Below are 21,016 nucleotides of genomic sequence, written 5' to 3' on the forward strand. Positions count from 1 at the left end.
TGATGATACTTAGGCCCAGGGTCACCATGATGGGAAGGAAGGCTGGACCAGGAAGTGAAAGAGCAGAGTTGAAGACAGGTAGCCAGCTGCTGCTTCTAAACCTCTAGCAAAGCCAGCGGGCTCATTTACAGCGGCCTTCTTCCCAGGGCATACTGGGATCAAAGGGAAAAAACAGGCTTTGCAAACATAATAGTTGAGGCAGGAAGATTTTTGAGGTCCTGAATAGTGAAGGATTTCATGTACTTTTTCTCTCTCTTCAAGCTTTCTGATCAGATTAAAATACAAAGCTTTGTTACTCTGGTCATCAAGTCATAATTAGCCACAAAATCTTAACTCTGTTCCACACTTTCTTAAAATTCATCATTGTAGTGGAATAGATAAGGACCATGGTGGTAGACAGCTGTTGGTCCTCTTTCTTTTGTAAGAATATTTTAGAGGTTTTTTTGTTTGTTTTGTTTTTGGTACTGGGGATGGAACCCAGGGGCATTCTACCTCTGAGCTACACCCCCAGCCCTATTTTTTAATCTTATATATGAAACAGGGTCTCACTGAGTTGCGAAGGGCCTAAGTAGCTGAGGCTGTCCTCGAACCACAATCCTCTGTTCTCAACCTCCCGAATGCTGAGTTTACAAGCATATGCCACCTCACCCAGCTAAGAATATTTTAGAGTTTTTGACCAAGATCAAAATATTTCTCATACTAAAGATAGAGGGAAAGGAATGCTCTCTCTTCACGCCTCTGCCCATTCATTGAGATGCTATATTTTTCCTGATGTTGATTACTACTAGATGTGAGGTTTGCCACTCTGGAGTTTGGTGAACAGTTTCTCAAAGGAGGTAGATATGACCACATTTGAAACCTGCCCATTGTGTAATGGGTGGAATTGCAATAGACTCTTAGAAACCAGTTATATTTGTACTTTTGATTGTTCAAAATTTATACCAATTTTGGCAAAGAACTTGTAAGCAGTAGTGGAGTTATCCTTCCCTCCTACCCTTTGGCAATATAGAAAATAAGAAAGAATTGTATTTCATGAAATAATAAGACAACTTTTCTTAGACTGAAGGTAAAGATACAGCTCTTTAATTCTCTTTTACATTCTATTTGGGGAGAAAATATAATTGTATACTTCAAAGTTCTAACCCCCCAAATATTCTTATTTGAATAATATGCTATAAATTTAGAATGCAATTATAATTGCCAACCTTGTAAAGCAATATTTTAAGCCATTACCTAGACAGAGGATGTTTTCATAAAGAAACCACAATGTCAAACTCTTACCTTTCAAACTGTGATCTTAATTATAAGGCAGACACGTGTCTCTGAATGCTACCTGTACTTTAATAAGAACTGGACAAATGAAAATATGTAAATAATACATGGGCCAAATATGCAATAACTTAGAGATTGGATCAAAAAAGAGAAGAAACTGGATTTTATTTATCCAATTAAGTATTGGATTTTAATTATCTTCAAAATTGAAGGTGATATTCTGAAAGCTGTGGCTAAAACAAGTACGTCTTCTGTGTATTCTGGGATGCTTGGCTTGTTAATAAATGTTTCAAGTTAGCACCTCTCAGAACAGACTACCTTACAGTATTCCTATAGGGCACTGTACATCAGCATAGAATTTTCAAAATATTTTATTTTGTAAAATAGCCATTGCTTTTAGGTTACACTCTCTGGAGAGTGTTTCATCCTCCATCAATAATTTACATGCTAGAGAAGCTGTAAGTACAGCATGCCGACACACAGGTAAGTGGGAGGTGGAGCTGGCTTTTAGCTCTAGGATATAGCATGTAACATCCCATATTACCAAACATCCGCCCTATTTTTAATTTTAATTAATTTTTTCCATACTGGGGATTTTTTTTTGTGTGTGTGTGGTGGTGGTACTGGGGTTCCTGGAAGCCTGTCTACCTCCGGGCTACACTCCCAGACCTATTTTATAGGTTTTATTTGGAAACAGGGTCTCCTAAGCCAGCACGTGCGGCTGGCTTCGAACCTGCGCGATCCTCCTGTCTCCGCCTCCCAAGTGTGGGGATTACAAGCGTGTCCCACCACGCCTGGCCATACTGGGAATTTAAACCAGGGGCATTCTACTTTTGAGCTACATCCCCCCACCCCAATTTTTTATTCCTTGTTTTTTTTTTTTTTTTTTTTCCAGGCCTAGGGATGGAACCCAGGGGCATTTGACCTCCGAGCTACACCCCCTGCCCTATCTTTAATTCTTTATTTTGAAACCGGGTCTCACTGAGTTGCAGAGGGCCTCACTAAGTAGCTGAGGCTGTCCACAAACCGTGATCCTCCAGGTCTCCGCCTCCTGAATGCTGGGATTACAAGTGTGTGCCACCACGCCCGGCCTTTATTCTTTATTTTGAAATAGGGTCTCACTAAGTTTCAGAGGGCCTTACTAAATAGCTGAGGCTGGCCCCAAACCTATGATCCTCCTGTCTCAGCCTCCCAAGTATTAGGTTTACAAGCATGTGCCGCCATATCCAGCTTTAATTTTTATTTTTAAATAGGGTCTCACTAGATTGATGAGAGTCTCACTACTTGCTGAGGCTGTCCTCAAACCTATGATCCTCCTGGCTCAGCCTCTCAAGTACTGGGATTACAGGCAGTCTTGCACCACCAAGCCCAGCTGGAATGTTGGCTTTATGGTCAGTGCCCTGCATTCAGGACCTATTTATGCCCTGGGACATGATAATGATCCTCTCAGCCTTAAGGCTCCCTCTCCCACCCTATTCTCTCTTCTACACAATGAGAGGCAGCTCATGCAGGCTAAATGAAGACAGGGTATGCCACAGGAGCTTAGGACAGCAACCGACACAGTTAATATTAGTAGAGAATTTGGGATGAAGAATTGATGACAATGGTGGTGGTGACAATAATAGTGTAAATCGGACCAGATCACGGCCTCATTGCTAATCATTGTTTTGTTTATTAAAAAATAACCTATGCGAAAATATCTTAGAAGTAGATAGGAGCTCATTTTCTGTAACTCGGCATTCACTGGACAGGTGGTGAGTACTGAGATGGGGAGAGCTCTGGAACTGAAGCCAAGACAGTCACCGTTACTACTTAATTTGCCACTTACCACAAAATCATGGGCAAGTCACTTAGCTTCTATGAGCCTCGCGATGTCCAAGAGTAAATTGGATATTTCAAGGGAGATGTTTGGCAAAATGAGAACTTGTAAACATGAGGGTTGTTAAGCCCACACAATCACCATCACACTGATAATTCACATCTTTAGAAAAGTCACTGGGGAAAAAGCCGTCAACCTCAAAGCAGATGGCAGAACACTGAGGAGGGAGGGCCTCTGGCATTGTGAGCAGTGTGCCTAGACAGAAGCCTTAGCTGTCACCTGCAAAATGAGGATAATACTTACACATCATAGGATTTGAGAGGATTGACCACAATAACGTAAGTCAGACACGTAGCAAGAGGCCCACAGATGCTAATATCATTGCGTTCTGTATGACCGAGCTTAGATTATTGTTTTACCTTATTTTGTTTGCTCGGGGTAGAACATGCTTTGATTTATTAACCAGTATTTGGTGGTAGTAGTATAATTCTTTTTTAATTGGAAGCAGAATCTGTGTAATATAGTATAAGGTAAACTTTAGCCCCTCTACTTTAATATAGACATAACGTGGCTCTCTTCATTCTTGTCTGTAGCTGAGATCATACATGTTAATAAGATATATACACACATACACAGCCCCTTTTGCATGAGTACTACACTGTGATTATTTCAGGGAAGTTTCCATGTAATATTCAATCGCTGCAGTTTCTCCATCAAATAATATGGAGGGAACCTAAAGTATGTATTGTTTATTTACTCTCCAGGAAAACTTTCATCTAATATTTCCAAAGGACATTATCAACAATGTTGCACTGACTCCTTTTAACTGTGTTGGCAGCTATTCTTAGTCACACCCATGTCACCATTTGTAACAGGACCTCTACTGACCTACAGATTGAGCATACTAAGAATTATTGCATGGTGGTGGCTTCAAACCTGGTTACATGTTAAATTCACCTGAGGAGACTTTTAAAAATACGGATGTTCTGGCACAGATGAATGAGGATCTCTAGGGGTGGGGACCAGGCATCCTTTGTGTTTTAAGGCTCCCCACGTGATTCTAATGTGCAGCCAGGGTAAGAACAACTATCTTTTCTCTTTTTCTTGATGAGAAGGGAACAAAAGTGAAGAATAGATGTTGAAAATGGTAAAGAAAAAATCGTGTAGGTTTAATTTAGATGAAAAGTTTCCATGGTGGAGAGAAAAAGGGCATCGCTTGTTACTTACCATTCTCTTTTGTTCCAATAAACCCACCTGCCTTGTTAGTCATTAGTCAATTTTCAAGATAATGGCTTTGTTCTACCTAACAGAAGGAAACCAACGGTCCTGAAGATGAGCAAAGGTCACTGAGTATAAGAGATCCTCAACGATCTTGAATTAATCTTTGCAAGTAGCCTCACATTGGACATGAATGTGAGTGCCTTCCGTGGACAAATTATGGTGTTTGTGTTAATTTCTGATTATAAATGTCTATGTGTTTTCTTAAACCCCAGAAAGTCAACTGAGGCAAAACACACAGGATTGTGATGAAAAAATGTCCCACATCTTATTTATACAAGTAAAAACAGAAACCGTGCCATCTTTGGGTATCTACTTTTGTTAAGAAGACACACATAATCATGATCTAACAACCAATCTTTATGTCCAACTGGATTTAGGTGAAGCCATAGTTGTTGAGTGTGTATATAAAATAAACTGATGAGCTTAAAACAGGTAATGAGGATGAAATGTTACAAAGAATTTCCACAGCTGTGTTCTATACTAAACACATGCTCTTCCCTGTACTTGTCATCATTTTTAAAAATTACGCTCCTCAATTGCCAGACATTTCTTACTTATTGGCTTTTAAATGTATGGCCCATCTATTTACTTGACAGTCATATTTCCCAGAGAACCACACAATCTGAAGTAGACTGCATTGCCACCCACTCCAACACACAAGAGGCAAATCCAGCATGCTTTTCATTCTGAGATTCATGTTGACTTTTTTTCTTAAAAATTATACTGAAGAAAAATTCCATGGAGACATTAAACGTGAAAAGAAATCCTATTCTTTCTGTGATATAAAATTACAAGGGGAAGATGATGCCAAGACGAAAAAAAAAATCAGCTGCTGCTCCGGAGATTCTAGGTCCCCTGAGGGATGCTGCGAAACCCTGCAGGTTACATCCAAAGGCGCCTTCTTCAGAACCTGACTTGTTAAATATCAAAAGATTTCATCTTACAAACACCCAAGTCGAGGACCCACAATTCATTCTTGCACCTTTTCTCTTTCTCCTCATGTCTACGTGAGCAAGGTGCGGAAGGGAATTTTAATGTAACAAAGGAGAGAGGGATGTGTGAAGGATGAGGCTGAATAAAAATGGCTGCAAAGCAATCCAAGCGAGGCTGGAGGGTGGCCACACCCAGTGCTAATATGGACTGATTCAAAATAAATCTGTTCTACCAGAGGGCCGTCGCCACTGTTTCCTTATTCCCCTCCATTTATTACACAAAAACCCATAATTAATAAATAACAGTTACAGGTGACTCCGATGACAGATAAAAACACGGAAATGTTTCCAAATGAGCCATCCCGGTATGTGGCTACGCCATCATACTTTCAGAATTTGGAAAGCTAGTCTACATTTCCAGTCTCCTTTGTGTGACCACAAATAACAACCCTGAAATGGGTGTGTCCCCCTTAAAAGGATGCACTAGAGCCCTCTCGGTGGATGCTTCTGCCAGGAGATTTCAATCTTTCGGCAGGAATGAATGGACTGGGCTGCGTGGAAAATAAGCACCACTTTAAACACGAGATGAGAAAAGATTAAACAAGTGCTGCTTGATACCGCCAAAAGAGCTCCCGGAGGAGGCAAAGGATGCATTCTTTAAAATAGCAGCATTACAACAACACAACAAAGGGTGAACGGGGGGTTTAAAGAAAAAAGGAGAGAAAAAACAAACAAACAAACCAAGCACCATCCACTTTGATTTTTGAAATAACAGGTTTACTCCCCCCCCCCCATCCCCGAAAGCTCCTGAGCATAAAGCATGCATAGGTCCCACAGGTGAAGTGATGCACAATGGACGAGTCCGGGTCCCGGGTCTCGCGTGCGCCGCAGGCATGCACTACTGAAATAAAGAGAATACCCTGACTTTTCCAGTTGCTCCACACACAGTCCATCTTGGTGGAATCGGCGGTGGCCTGCATGGCGCGGGCTCCGGGGCTCACTGCTCTCCTCGGGGGCTGAGCTCGCTCTCCGGCGGGGCGCCCGGGCTGGCTGCGGCGGCCACGGGCTGCAGACGGCGGAGCTGAGCTGCGAGGGGCGGGCGCGGCGCCGCAGTGTGCGCGGCCCCGAGCCGCCCGTGCGCGCGCCCGGGGTGCGGGCTCTGGAGCCGACGTGCGCGCGCGCGCGGGGATGCGGGCCGGATGCTCGCGGCCCAGCCGCGGGGCCGCCCTTGGGAGGGAGAAGCCGGCGGCCCCCCGGAGGAGAGGGCTCAGACGTTGAGCGCAGAAGGGTTGGGAGAAGGAGAGCTGGAGGTTAGCGGGTGGGAGTCAGGGTGACCAGGAGGCCGCCACACCAGGGGCTGGTGTACACTCTAGAATGTCTTAGAAACCTGTTGGACCCCATGACAGTACGAATGTCAGGCTTGTGGCATAGTGTCCCCTAGTCGTCCCCCACCAACCACTCACCCCTCCAGTCCATAATTCTAAAAAAAAAAAAAAAAAAAAAAAAAAATGCTGGCCACGGCGAATTTGAATTGCCTGGCATCTTCCAAAGAAGTGTCAAATTCTCCCCTCCTTTGGAATATTACAGTTACCCAGGATCTGGGCTGGCAACCAACCATTGCCGGACAGCAGTCCTAGTGCCCAGTCCCTCGGAGCTGGGCGTGTCTTTAGTCGCCCCTCCACTCTGGTTCTATTAGAGTCAAACAATACGAATTGGTATCAGAAGGTTGTGCCTCCAGATGGAAGCCCTCGGGCTGACACTTGGGGTCACTGGTCACTGCAGTGATAGTCCAGGGATGGACAGTCGTGGGGGCGTTCAGACAGTGCAGGGAAGCAAAGGGCATTCTGTGCCAGTGATGCCACCATCTCTGGCATTGGGCCCTGGGGTGATGGAGGGAGATGGTGTGCATAATTGGGGAGACAAAGTTGGTTTCCAAGAGCAGTTATTAAGGATTTCAGAAATCGCCAGTTAAAATGCAAATGCCGGCCGGGCGTGGTGGCGCACGCTTGTAATCCCAGCGCTTGGGAGGCGGAGACAGGAGGATCACACTGGTTCTGAGCCAGCCTCGCTGGCTTAAGAGACCCTGTTTCCAAATAAAAAAAATATAAAATAGGTCTGGGAGTGTACCCCGGAGGGAGAAGGGCTTCCAGGAACCCCAGTACCACCAAAAAAAAAAAAAATGCAAATACCAATATAAGGAAGCTAGCAATGGGGGAGGGAGAGCTGCAAATTTCAGCATAAAATTCTTCTTCCTCAGAATATATGATAAGACCTTGGGTTCCTGACCAGGTTTCTTTTTTTCTTTTTCTTTTTTTTTTTTTTTTTGTGGTACTAGGGGTGGAACCCAGATGCTTTTTACCTCTGGGCTATACTCCCAGGCCTATTTTATATTTTACTGTAAACAGGTTCTCGCTAAGTTGCTGAACACCTCACTAAGTAGCTGAGGCTGGCTTCGAACCTGTGCAATCCTCCTGTCTCAGCCTCCCAAACGCGGGGATTACAAGTGTGCACCGGGACACCCGGCTTGGCCAGGTGTTTTGATGAGGGAAAGGAAGATAGAGCAAACAGAAAGGACTGGAATGTGGGCACTTTCTGGACGAAGGTTCCTTCATGAGGACAGGGGAGGCCTTGGGGACCTCAAGGGCATATCAAAAGAAGAATTGCCAGGCACCAAAAACAAACTTCCCCCTTGGTGTTGGCTTTGTCATGCCGTGTCCCTACCCATTACTTGGGACTTCTCGCTCCCTCATGGAGACCTGGAGCCTTCATGATTCCTTGCTAGTTCAGGACTCAAATCTGTATTGACACATTCTGTACCAGCAGGGGAGTTAAGGGCTGTAATCTCAAGGTTATGCTTATAGACATAATTATCTTTCATTTTTATGAAGCATAGACATTTTAAATATGATCTTTGGAATCAGGCATTTTTCCTTCAGACTACAAGTTTGCAGAGAAACCAGCTGGGGCCTCTCTACGTATCTTTGTAATGTCTCTGAAATGATTCTTGAGGAAGCTTAATAAGTATGACTACAGAGGGATGCTTTAGGCACTTCTGGGCAGCAGACGCATCCTACAGGGGTGGGGGCATGGGAGCTCCCATGGGGACAATGGGGGGGGGGAGCCGTGAGCACATTATTACCAAGCATTTTTCAAACCGACCTCCTCTAGAGAGAGACCTAGTGACTTAAATTTTTCATCTCCTGCCCCCTCCCATTTTTTTCCACTGTCATGGTCATTGTTGGAAATGCAGCCAGCAAATAGCTGAGAAGATTGGTCCATGATGATGCGCTGATCAGCACCAAATTCCCATGCATGGTGTGGGGACAAGACTGGGAGGAAGGGGAAGGCAGCCCAGGGCTTGTCAGGTGGGCTCCTGCTGCCACAGCCAAGCTTCAGTTGGAAATGTTTGGAGCCTTTGCCACTAGGAGGCACTGCAGGTCCAACGATAGCCTCAGCCATACATCCTAAATCCAGTAGGCACCTTCAGTGCAGGAGGAGAGGGGCCACAGAGAAATACAAGAGCCCAAAGTGTCTACTGCATCACCAGCAGTACCGTGCCTTGCTAATCTCCCAGTCTGCTCAGCAGCAGGCGGAGGCAAGCTGTCCCTCAAGTGGAGGGCAGATGAAGGCTGACTTCTTGGTCTGCGCACCTCCACTGGCCACAAAGCTGACCTTGCAATGCCAGCTTAGTTGAAAGGCCACAGTGTTTTCAATTCTGCTGATTCTGGAGAAAGAAGCTCGAGGCACATGAAAACACAGCAGTCTGAGAGTTGAAGGTTGAGGAAGTAAGATGACCCAAAACACAGACAAGATCCCCATGAGTGAAATAAGAATGGGGAGGCTTAAGAATAGTGCGTCGGCAGTGAGAGAACCCGAAATGAACTCGGAAGGCAAGCACAGCACAACGTGAAGATCGATTAACCAGGACACACAGACGTGTGTGTCGAACTCACCTGTACTGCTGAAGTTACTTGTGTGACCTTCAGCAACTCCTCTCATCTCTGGTCTGTCTGTCTGTCTGTCTGTCTGTCTCTCATAATATACAAAAAAGTTATAGCTTTGGATGTTTATTTCTGTGAAATAATAAGAATTTATTTTCCATCTGCATTGTAAATGAGTGCTTTCTTTGTGCAAGTGCCCACACAGTATTAATTGAAAGCTCTTGCCAAGATCAAAACGATAAAATGGGTAGAAAAGATATGTAAATTTTTCTTTAGTGATGAAGCAGAAAGCAAAAGAAAGCTTGCTAAAAGCAGGCAGGAACTGCCACTATCTTTAAACCAGGAGAGAACAGAAGGGCTTTGTATACAGCCAGCTCAGAAGTTGGTTTAGGTGCCTGCCAGGAGAGGAAGTGATTTCTTTAGTTTTCAGGATGAAATCATGCATTAAGCAGTCTGTTTGTAGGAAAAGCAAAATATTCAAGTTTTGTGATCTCATCCCAAATCAAGATGAATGTGCAGCGCTGGCATGCCCAAGTGGCTGTGTGGCTGTCTGGTGTCTGTCTCCTCTCACACCAGGATTTTACTGATGAGAATTGCTGGCATCTACCCCAATACATGTATTCAACAAATATCTATTGAGCACCTACTGTGCGCTAGACACTGTTCTAGGCATAAAAGCAAAGATCTTTGAATGTGTGAGTGGGTGGGGAGCAAATAATAATAAAAGTGTTAAGTACATAATGTTTCATATGTAGACAAGTATAATAAAAATAAAGTGGGAAAAAGGGGATAGAGAATGGGAGTGGGTGCAAGTTTGTTATTTTTTAAGGAGAGTCAGTAAAGACTTATAAGGTAAGATTGGAGCAGACACCTAGTGAAAGAGGAGAATAGCATTATGATGTAGGGGAGAGGAGCATTAAAAAATGCACTGAGTTTTCAAGACAGACTGTAATAACTGTCAAATTATACCAAGCATTCTCAGAATACCTTGATTTTTTTTTAATGCTCCAAGAAGTGTAACAATTGAAAGTAAAGGCACAGAACTAAAAATACACTTCATTATGATCAAAGAACACTAAGAACTCTTCTTCATGCCATATGGAATAAGGGAATTTAAAGAGACAACCAATTTGGTACAAAACCCACTGTACCAAGATAATGCTCAAATAGCAGATATTGAACCCACAGACTAGTACATATAATGTGTTAGGTGCTTCTCATGTGTGATAGTTAGTTGTTATAAGATTGCTATAAACTACATAGTACTTACTCTTGTTTCTGGATTCACTGGTCATTCATTCGACCTGCAAAACATTTATAGAGCTCATACTATATGTCCCTGTAAATACAAAGAGGATTGCCCAACAGGAATGTGAGTCTAGTGGGGAGAGATTTACATATAAATAATAAAAGTAATCAACTGATATATGGGCAGGAAAGAGTGTATACCCAAAACAGGATGGCTAGAGAGAAGAGGTTTCAGGAAAGGCTCCAAAAGGAGGTGATAACTGACCTATGAACAGGAAATAGCATCACTGATTTGAGTGATGGAGCTTTCCTGGCACAGTTAGGGAACAGGAGACTTAATTACAGACATGTGCAAGGGCCAGATTGTGCCGGGCCTGAATTGCAATACTCTCAGTAAATGAGGGAGGAGGCACCGCAAGGTTTCAAGGACTGTACTAACATGAGAAGTTGAATAATTTATACAATTTGCATTTTTATCAATTTCCAGAATTGATAAAAGACAAATTATGGGGCTTATGTCAATCAGTCAGCCCTTAACAAGACAAATAAGTAGTCAATACTCCATCCCATAGACAGTGAAACTTCAAGATGTCAAAGACAAGGAGAAAAAAATCTTAAAAGTAGGCATAAATAAAAGGCAGATGGCTGGGCGTGGTGGCGCACGCTTGTAATCCCAGCGCTTGGGAGGCTGAGACAGGAGGATCGCACAGGTTTGAAGCCAGCCTCAGCTACTTAGTGAGGCTCTCAGCAACTTAGTGAGACCCTGTTTCCAAATAAAATATAAGATGTCTGGGAGTATAGCCCAGAGGTAGAAAGCCCCTGGGTTCCAGCCCCAGTACCACAAAAAAAAACCAAAAACAAAAACATGAGGGCTGGGAATGCTTTTACTCTTACCACTCCCCATACTTTATGTCCTATCTTTTTCTATTTGTTTTGTCTTTCTTTTATAATCACTCTACATTAGCCATACAGTTTTTATGCTTAGCATTCCTTCATGCATATCGCTTCTTCCTTCTGGGTACTTGGGTAACCCAAGTACCACCAAAACAAAACAAAACAAAACAAAAAAACAAAAAAGAGGAAAGATACTAGTAGAATAGTGGAAGGGGATTTGGAAAGGGAAGTGGGGAGGGGAAAAAGGAGACAAAACAGTTCAAATAATACTATGATTATATATAAATTTTTCAATATCAACTTCAATAATATGTACAAAGAGGGAGAGGGAGCAGGGTGTCATCTGGAGAGCAGCACACCAAGTTCTGCCTGTGCGCACGTTTCTAATACTGAACCTCATTCTGGTGTATAATTACAATGCATCAATAAGAGTACATTTTTAAGATGTCATTCTACTTTTAGAGTCCCTGAGAGTTTCCATTATGAACAGATTTTTTTGTTGTTGTTTTGTTTTTGTTTTTTTGCTGGTACTGGGGTTCCTGGAAGCCCTTCTACCTCCGGGCTACACTCCCAGACCTATTTTATATATATTTTTTTAATTTGGAAACAAGGTCTCCTAAGCCAGTGTGCGTGGCTGGCTTTGAACCTGCGCGATCCTCCTGTCTCTGCCTCCCAAGCGCGGGGATTACAAGCGTGCGCCACCACGCCCGGCCATGAACAGATGTTGAATGCCTTTTCTAAAGCTATTGAGATGACCACATGGGTCTTGTTATTCTGATAACCTATAAATTACATGAATTTGATTTCAAATATTAAGCCTTTAATTTCTAGAATAAAAATTATTTTTTATGTTTTTAATAATGTAGAACAACAGCCATGTCCCCACTTTAATTTCTGATATTGTTACATTTTATTTTCTTTCTTCATTTCTTGGTCATCTGGTAAGAGGTTTTTTAATATTATAAATTCATTTTGAAGAATAAAAATTTTACTGTGTTGTCTTCTCCATTGTATACCAGCTTTTTATTTCATTTTATTATTATTTTATCTGATTTTTAAATTATTTTATTATCTTTGGATCTAACTTGCTATTGTTTTACTAGACACCTCACATGAAGCTTATATTATTTCTACCATTTTTTCTTTTTTTTTTTTTTCTTGTGGTACTGGGGATAGAATCCATGGGGCATGTACCTCCAAGATACACCCCCAGCCCTATTTTTTAGCCTTTCTTATTTTTGAAACGGGGTCTCACTGACTTGTGAAGGGCCTCTCTAAGTAGCCAAGGCAGGTCGCGAACCATGTCTCAGCCTCCCAAATGCTGGGATTGCAAGCACGCACCGCCACGCCCAGCTTCTTTTCTAATGCATTCATTAAAAAAAAAAATTAACTTTAAAAATACAAACCTCAAAAAAATAAAATAAAATAAAATGAAATTACAAACCTCCCTTTAAATACCATTTTACTTGCATTCCACAAGCTTTAATAGGTTGTATTAATGTTAATATTTTGTTCAGAACATTTCCACCCAGGCATGGTGGTACATGTCTGTAATCCCAGTAATTGGGAGGATGAGACAAAAGGATCACAGGTTCAAGGCCAACCTCAGCAACTTAGCAAGACCCTGATTCAAAATAAAAAGGGCTGGGGATGTAGTCTGGAGGTAGAACTCCCCCTGAGTTCAACCTGCAGTATAAAAATAAAGTTCCCAATATTCACTGTAATTTTTTCTTTGGTCCAATGACAATATTACATTGTAAACTTTGGGAGATTTTTCAAACTATGCTTACTTAGTTTTAGCATAATTTTTCTTTTTTCTTTTTTTTTTTTGTGTGGGTCTGGGGATGGAACCTAGAGGCATTTGACCTCTGAGCTACACCCCCTGCCCTATTTTTAATTTTTTATTTTGAAACCGGGTCTCACTGAGTTGCAGACGGCCTCACTAAGTAGCTGAGGCTGTCCTAGAACCACGATCCTCCGGTCTCAGCCTCCTGAATGCTGGGATTACAAGCGTGCGCCACCACGCCCGGCTATTTTTAGCAAAATTTTTCTAATCAAAGATCAAATTCTATACAACTTTACTGAAAATTATTGAAACATCTTTATAGTCTTGAATATAAAAAATTTTGAAAATTGTGTCAAGTGGACTTGAAAAAATGGTATACTTTACAGTTTAAAGGTAGAAGTGCTCTGTAAATGTCAACTGAGTCATGCTAACTAGTAGTATTACTAAAATAATCTAGCTATCACTAATGTTTTGTCTGTCAGACATTAAAAGAAATGCCATAACTTCTAATTTTGAGGTTGACTTGTCTATGTTTTAAGTCTGTCAATTTTTGCTTTATATATTTTGAAGTTATGTTATTGAGCATTTACAAAGTTAGAATAATCATATTTTACTGTTGAATTGACTTTTTATCATTATGAAAAATGATACTTTTAGCTGGGCATGGTGATGTACACCTGTAAGGAGGCTGAGACAGGAGGATCTCAGATTTAAAACCAGTTTCAGAAACTTAGTGAGACCCTAAGCAACTTAGCAAGACTCAGTTTCAAAATAAATAATAAAAGCCGGGCGTGGTGGCGCACGCTTGTAATCCCCACGCTTGGGAGGCTGAGACAGGAGGATGGCACGGGTTCGAAGCCAGCCTCAGCTACTTAGTGAGGCTCTCAGCAACTTAGTGAGACCCTGTTTCCAAATAAAATATAAAAAAGGTCTGGGAGTATAGCCCGGAGGTAGAAAGCCTCTGGGTTCCACCCCTAGTACCAAAAAACAAAACAAAACAAAAAACCCAAAACCCAAAACCAAAAACAAAAAACCAAAAATAAAAACAAAATAAATAATAAAAATAAAAGGGTTAGGGTGTAGCTCAGAGGAAGAATACCCCAGGGTTCAACCTCCAGTACCACCACCACTGCCACTAACCCCCCCCCCCCCACACACACACACCTGAAAAACTTTGCCTTGAGATGTCGATAGTATTTCATTACTTGTTTTTAGTGGTCCTCATCTCCTGCTCTTCCATCTGGGATTCTTTACTTTTAGTCTAAAGAATTTTCTTTACTATGTCATAGATCAGGTCATGGCAAACAATTATTTCAGCTTTTGTTTATCTGACAAAAGTCTTTCTCTTTCATGTATAGTAGTCCAATTGGGTAAAGACCTATAATTTAACAGGGTTTATTTCAGTAATTAAAATAACTCACCATTTCTGGTTTTTATAGTTTCAGTTGAAAAGTCATAAATTCATTTTCTTATCACTTCTTGCAAAGTTATTTTTACGGCTTTTAAAAAACTTCATTTTCAACTTTTGTGTTATGTGCACTGATTGTGACAGTCCTATGCTTGCTTTGGGATCTGTTGGGCTTCTTGAACTTGCCAGTTAATGCCCTTTGTCAAATTTGAACAAAATATCTCAGCCGTATTTCTTCAAATATTTCTTCTAACTCATTTTTGTTATTCATACGTTAGTCCTTCTAAAAATGTTTCAGAAGTTTCTTGTGCTCTTCTCTGTTCTTTTCATATTTTCGTTCTCTATTTACCACTTTGGATATCTGCTGTTGAGCTATTTCTGAGTTCACTAGTTCTATTTTTTTGTGCTCAAAGTCTTATTAAATGCCACCAATTAAATCTTGTATTTAGAGTTTACATTTTTTACTTCTAAGATTTTAAATTTTTATATAGATTCCATTTCTGTGTTGTAATTCTTCATTTTTTAATCCATTTCTTTCATTTATTTATAGTAACTATTTTAAAGTCCTTTATCTGCTGTCTCCAATCTATGGATCATCTATATATTTGCTTCTAGTATCTCCTGTTTTGCTTGATTATTGGTCACACATCTTTCACCTCTAACTTGCTGAATTATATTTATAGTATAGTGGATATTGTGTATAAAAATAATAAAATAGATAGTTGTTATTTTATCATCAAGAAGGTCTCCTCTTCCACTTTTATTTTATTTTTATTTTTTGGTGGTACTGGGGTTTCTGGAAGCCCTTCTACCTCCGGGATACCCTCCCAGACCTATTTTGTATTTTATATATTTTTTTTATTTGGAAACAGGGTCTCTTAAGCCAGCGCTGCTGGCTGCAAACCAGCACGATCCTCCTGTCTCCGCCTCTCAAGCGCGGGGATTACAAGTGTGCGCCACCATTCCCAGCCCCCTCTTCCACTTTTAAGAAATTAGAATAAGGGATTGGTCTAATATACATTAGAAACTGAGCTCGGTCACAGTAGATTTCAGTTTTAGTTAGACTTGGCCCATCTCTGTTTTCAATTATCTTATGAATGATATTTATGATATGATTTAAGCCCTCCTTTCAGTAGGCCTACAATAAAAATAACCCGTCTCCTGTGATACTCCAGTATACATTAAACACCTTGTTCAGAAAACAGTCGTGTATTTAGAGATCAATATTTCTATGAAGCAATATCAAAATATATAGCTACTAAGACTTTCATAGGTTTTCTTTCACCTAGTAGAAATTTCTTTACTAGGCTACATCTGATTTTCAGCTAGTGCCTAATTTTGGTAAATATTACTACAGAAGAAAATGATCAGTGATATCTACTCACCTAGAAGTAAGCTCTTTTATTTCTTAAATTTTAGTTAAATTTTATTAATCCCAAGTGACATAATGCCTTTATTAATGTGATTATAATTTTCATATTTTTAAATTTTTTTAGTTATTGCAGCAATGATGATGGCTTATTGCTACTTAGTATACTCTACCTAGAAGTAGGACCTGTAAATTTAGAAATTAAAAAAATTAATAAACACTAAATATGCCAATCGATTGATTAAAAAGAAAATCATGCTGAGAATGTAAAAAAATTTTAGAAACATTAAAAACACTCCATATAAATTTTGTGGGGAAGCTAAACCAGTATTTAACAGGATTTTGTATCTCTAAATGTACAGATAAGAGAAACAAACAGAAAACATGGGATGTCAGAAAAATAAATATATACAAAGAAGGAACATAAATAATAAATATAACAGAAATTAATGAAATAAAAATAAACTGTTTCTAGTCTGGCATGCAAGAATCTTAAAAGTCAATAATCCATCTTAACAAATATTCAAAAGTGGACAAACTGAAAAATCAATAATTATTCTTAGGTTGGTAATAAAAGTGAGGGAAATGCCATGAACCGGGGAGGCTGACAGGCAAAGACAGAGAATCACCCTGCTGGAACAGAAACTCATGATCTGAAATTTCCACAGGAACCAGTGCCTGGGTGGAAAAACTGTTATGGACAAGTTGCAGGAGAGAACCGATCTTACAGAGGAGAACTCCAGGAGGACCCAGTCGTCGAGATATAGGTGAGCACAATTTTGTAAGTTTATTCAAAAAGTCCTACCCTGTTTTCACAGTAAATATTGGAGACTTCTGGCAAGGAAATAAGAAAAACGAACAATTTTGAAATATGCCAGTGTATTTCATAATACACTGCTCTTATGAGAAAGCATTTGCTGAAGGTGGTGGCTCACACCTGTAATCCCAGTACCTGGGAGGCTGAGACAGGAGCATCGCAGGTTCATGGTTAGCCTCAGCAACTTAGTGAGGCCCTTGGAAATGTAGGAGACCTTGTTTCAAAATAAAAATAAAATTGGATTGGGTGTATCTCAGAGATAGAATTCTCCTGAATTTAATTTCCAGTACCAGAAGACAGAGAGGAGGGAAGGAGGAAGAGAGGGAAAAGAAAGAGAGGGAGGAGAGAAAGGGAGGGAGGGAGGGAGGGAGGGGGAGAAAGAGAGAATGAGAATTTAATTAGAGCTTAATGTTCTAATTTTGTTATTGTTGCTGTTTGTTTTGTTTTAGAGACTTAACCCAACCCAGGAGCACTCTACCCTTGAACTACACCCCCAGAAGACTCCTCTTTTTTAAAAAAAGAAAATTGAAACAGGGTCTAGCTAAGTTGTTAAGGCTGGCCTTGAACCTGTGTTCCTCCAGCCTCAGTATCCTGAGTCAATGGAATTACAAATGTACACCACTGCACCTGGCTGTGCCTCAGAACTTAGTGAGACCTTCTGGAACTTAGTGAGACCTTGTTTCAAAATAAAAAAAAAAATAGAGCTGGGGGTGTAGGTAAGAGATAGAATGTCTTTGGGTTCCATCCCCATTAAAACACACACACACACACACACACACACACACACACACACAATACCATTTATTAGCACAAAAAATAAAATACTGAGGTATAAATATGATTAAATAAACCAGGCGTGGTGGTACATGCTTGTAATACCAGCATTCGGGAGGCTGAGACAGGAGGATAGCGGTTTGCGGACAGCCTCAGCTATGTAGTTAGGCCCTCTGTAACTTAGTGAGACCCTGTTTCAAAATAAAGAATAAAAAACAGGGCAGAAGGTATAGCTTGGAGATCGAATTCCCCTGGGTTTCATCTCCAGACCCGCAAATATATATATATATATATATATATATATATATATATATATATATGATTTAATATGTTTAAATACTATTGAAGAAAATTATGAAATTCCATTAAGTAGAATAAAAAATCTAAGTTAATGGGAAGATAGCTTATAGAAAGACAATGTTGTCAAGACGTGAATTCTTCTCACCTTGATCTATAGATTTAATGCAAGGCCAATCAAAATTCTAGTAAGTTGTTCTGTGAATAACAAACTTATTCCAAAGTTCACATGGAGAGGCAAAGGCCTAGAATAGCCAACAGAATATTGAAGGAGGACAAAGCTAAAGAGAAGAAAGAGAAATAATTAAACAAAAACATTTAAGCTGGGTGTGGGGGCACCCTTGCAATCCCAGTGCCTAGGAGGCCGAGACAGGAGGATCCCGCAGGTTCAAAGCCAGCTACTTAGTGAGGCTCTCAGCAACTCAGCGAGATCCTGATTTCAAATAAGATATAAAATAGGCCTGGAAGTAGAAAGCTCCTGGGTTCCATCCCCAGTACCACACATGCACATGTACATACAAAAAAAAAATTAAAGAGATTCATACCTAGTTACCCCTTTATCAAAAAGTTAAAAATAAAAAGTAAAATTTAATATATCATATTAATAGAACAAAGTACAAAACATACAATTATCTCAATAAAGAAAAACTATTGGAGAACTCCAACACCCTTTTAAAACTAAAATAGAAAAAAAGAACAACCAAACAAAAAACACCCAAAAAGTATAAATATCTAAGAAAACGTCTTTAATCCAATAAAGGAAATCTACAAAAAACTTATAGTTAACATGATATTTAGTGGTGAAAGATTAAAAGCCTTTTCCCTAAGATCTGGAACATGAGAAAGATTCTTCTCACAACCTCCATTCAACTATACTTGAGGTTCCAGCTAGAGCAATGGAGAAAAAGAAAAGAAAAGGAAATGAAAGAAAAGTCATTTACACTGGAAATGAAGATGTAAAACTATCTCTGTTGACAAAATTATGTTGAATGTAGAAAATTCTAATAAATCCATACAACACAATTTAGAGGTAATAAGTCCAGCAGTTTGAAAGATACAAGATCGAGATACAAAATCAGTTATAATTCTCTACACTATCAGTGGACAATCCAAAAATGAAATAATTTTTTTCACTTACCATAGCAAAAAAAAAAAAAAAGAACAAAATTTAAAAACAAACGTAACAAAAGAGGTATAAAACTTATATCCTTAATAGCTACTACTGAAAGAAATTAGATATAATAAAATGGAAAGACATTTTGTTCATAGTTACAAGACTTGGCAGTAAATTAGCCAGGCGTGGTGGTGCACACTTGTAATCCCATCATTCGGGAGGTGGAGACTGGAGGATCGTGGTTCGCAGACAGCCTCAGCTATTTAGCGAGGCCCTTCACAACTCAGCGAGACCCTGAAAAGACTAAAAAAATAGAGCCGGGGTGCAGCCCAGAGGTACAATACCCCTGGGTTCCATCCCCAGTATGGCAAAAAAAAACGATGGCAGTAAATTAATAATTTAATTAATTAATTAATATATAGATTCAATATAATCCTTTCTAAATTTTCATCTAGCTTTTATTTTGTTTTGTTTTCATAAGTTAACTATCAAATTAATATGGTGATGCAAGGGACCCTGAATAGACGAAACAATTTTGAAAAAGAATAAAGTTGTAGGCCTCGCATTTCTTTGTTTCAAAATTTACTGCAAAACTACAGTGATTAAGACAGTGTGGTACTAGAATAAGGATAGACATAGATTAGTGGAATAGAAATGAAGAGTCCAAAATTAAATTCACACTAGATCAATTGACTTTTGACAAGTGCGCCAAGAGCATTCAATGGGGAAAAATTATATATATATAATTTATAATATATAATATTATATATAATATTATAATATTATATAATATATAATATTAAATTTATATATAGTATGTATATATTATATACAAATTATATAAATACATATTATATACATATTTATATATTATAAATTATACACACAACACATACATACATATTCTAAACATGTGTATATATATTTTTCTTTTTACAGTACTGGAGATTGAACCCAGGGGCATTCTAACTCCAAACTATACCCCCAGCCTGATTTTTTATTCTTTATTTGGAAACAGGGTCACACTAAGTTGCAGAGGGCCTCACTAAGTAGCTAAGGCTGGCTGCAAACCTGGAATCCTCTTGTCTCAGCCTCCCAAGTACTGGGATTACAAGTATGTACCACCATGCCGGGCTTTATAAGTATATTTTAACAACTGTGCTGGTTCAGCTGGATAAGCGAAAGAATAAAGTTGGACCTCTACATTACACTGTACAGAAATGTGAACTAAAAATCAATAAAAACACTAAATGTCTAAGATAAAACTAGAAAACTCTTAAAACATAGGCATACATTTTCATAACCTCGGTCTAGGTGAACGTCTTTTAGCTATTATACCAAAAACACAAAAAGAAAATAAAAATAAATAAACTGGACTTCATCAAAATTAAAGTTTTTCTACTAAAGGACATTATCAAGAAAGTGAAAAGATAATCCTCAGGATGGAAGAAACTATTTATGAGGTGTATATAGGACAAGGACACGTATGAGAATATGTGAATAACACAAGTGATCGATGAAGACAACCCAAATAAAAAATGGACAGTGGGTTTGAAGTGATGTTTTTACAAGGAAAATGTATAAGAGACTAATCAAGAATCAATCAATGTTCTATCACTAGGTAAGTGCCGAGCAAACTCAGAGAGCACGCCCTACACATTGCAAGGTATGCAATAAAAAAAGATGGAGAGCAGTACCTGCTGGCAAGGCTGTGGGAGCTGGAACCCCCATACATCACAGGTAGGAATGTGAAGTGCAGACACTTTAGCAGACAGTTTGACACTGTTTTCCTCCTCAGGAAGTCTAAAGAATTACAGTCCAAATCAGCTCCACTTACAGATGTACACTCAAGGGAACTGAAAATATATCACTCTGAATTACATTATGATGTGAGACTATAATGTGCCAATAAAAGTATACAAAAATAAAGTAAATAAATATAATAAAGTAAAAATGTGCCATCATTGGCACAAGCTATGATACAATGGAACCACGTTGCAAGTTCAGTAATGGAGTGCACATGATGTACTTTAACAAATATATCAAAGTCAATCACTAAGCTGA

The 21,016-nt window shown here is 39.6% G+C and overlaps 1 protein-coding gene across 3 annotated transcripts in view; it reads right to left on the minus strand.

The window, feature by feature from the left end:
- Positions 1-21,016, minus strand: part of RTN1 (reticulon 1) — a gene marked incomplete at both ends in the record, with an annotated part of 233,372 nt that overhangs the window by 20,710 nt on the left and 191,646 nt on the right. Inside the window, one exon of one of the 3 annotated variants that reach the window (XM_080706860.1) lies at positions 6,224-6,284. The exons of the other annotated variants lie outside the window; for them this stretch is intronic. Within the exon in view, the coding sequence (XP_080562986.1) occupies positions 6,224-6,284 (61 nt within the window). Of the gene's footprint in view, positions 1-6,223; positions 6,285-21,016 lie in introns of those variants that run through there. 3 annotated transcript variants of the gene reach the window in all.

Source organism: Muscardinus avellanarius (genome assembly GCF_963383645.1).
Source record: "Muscardinus avellanarius genome assembly, chromosome: 12".
Taxonomy (NCBI): Eukaryota; Metazoa; Chordata; class Mammalia; order Rodentia; family Gliridae; genus Muscardinus; species Muscardinus avellanarius.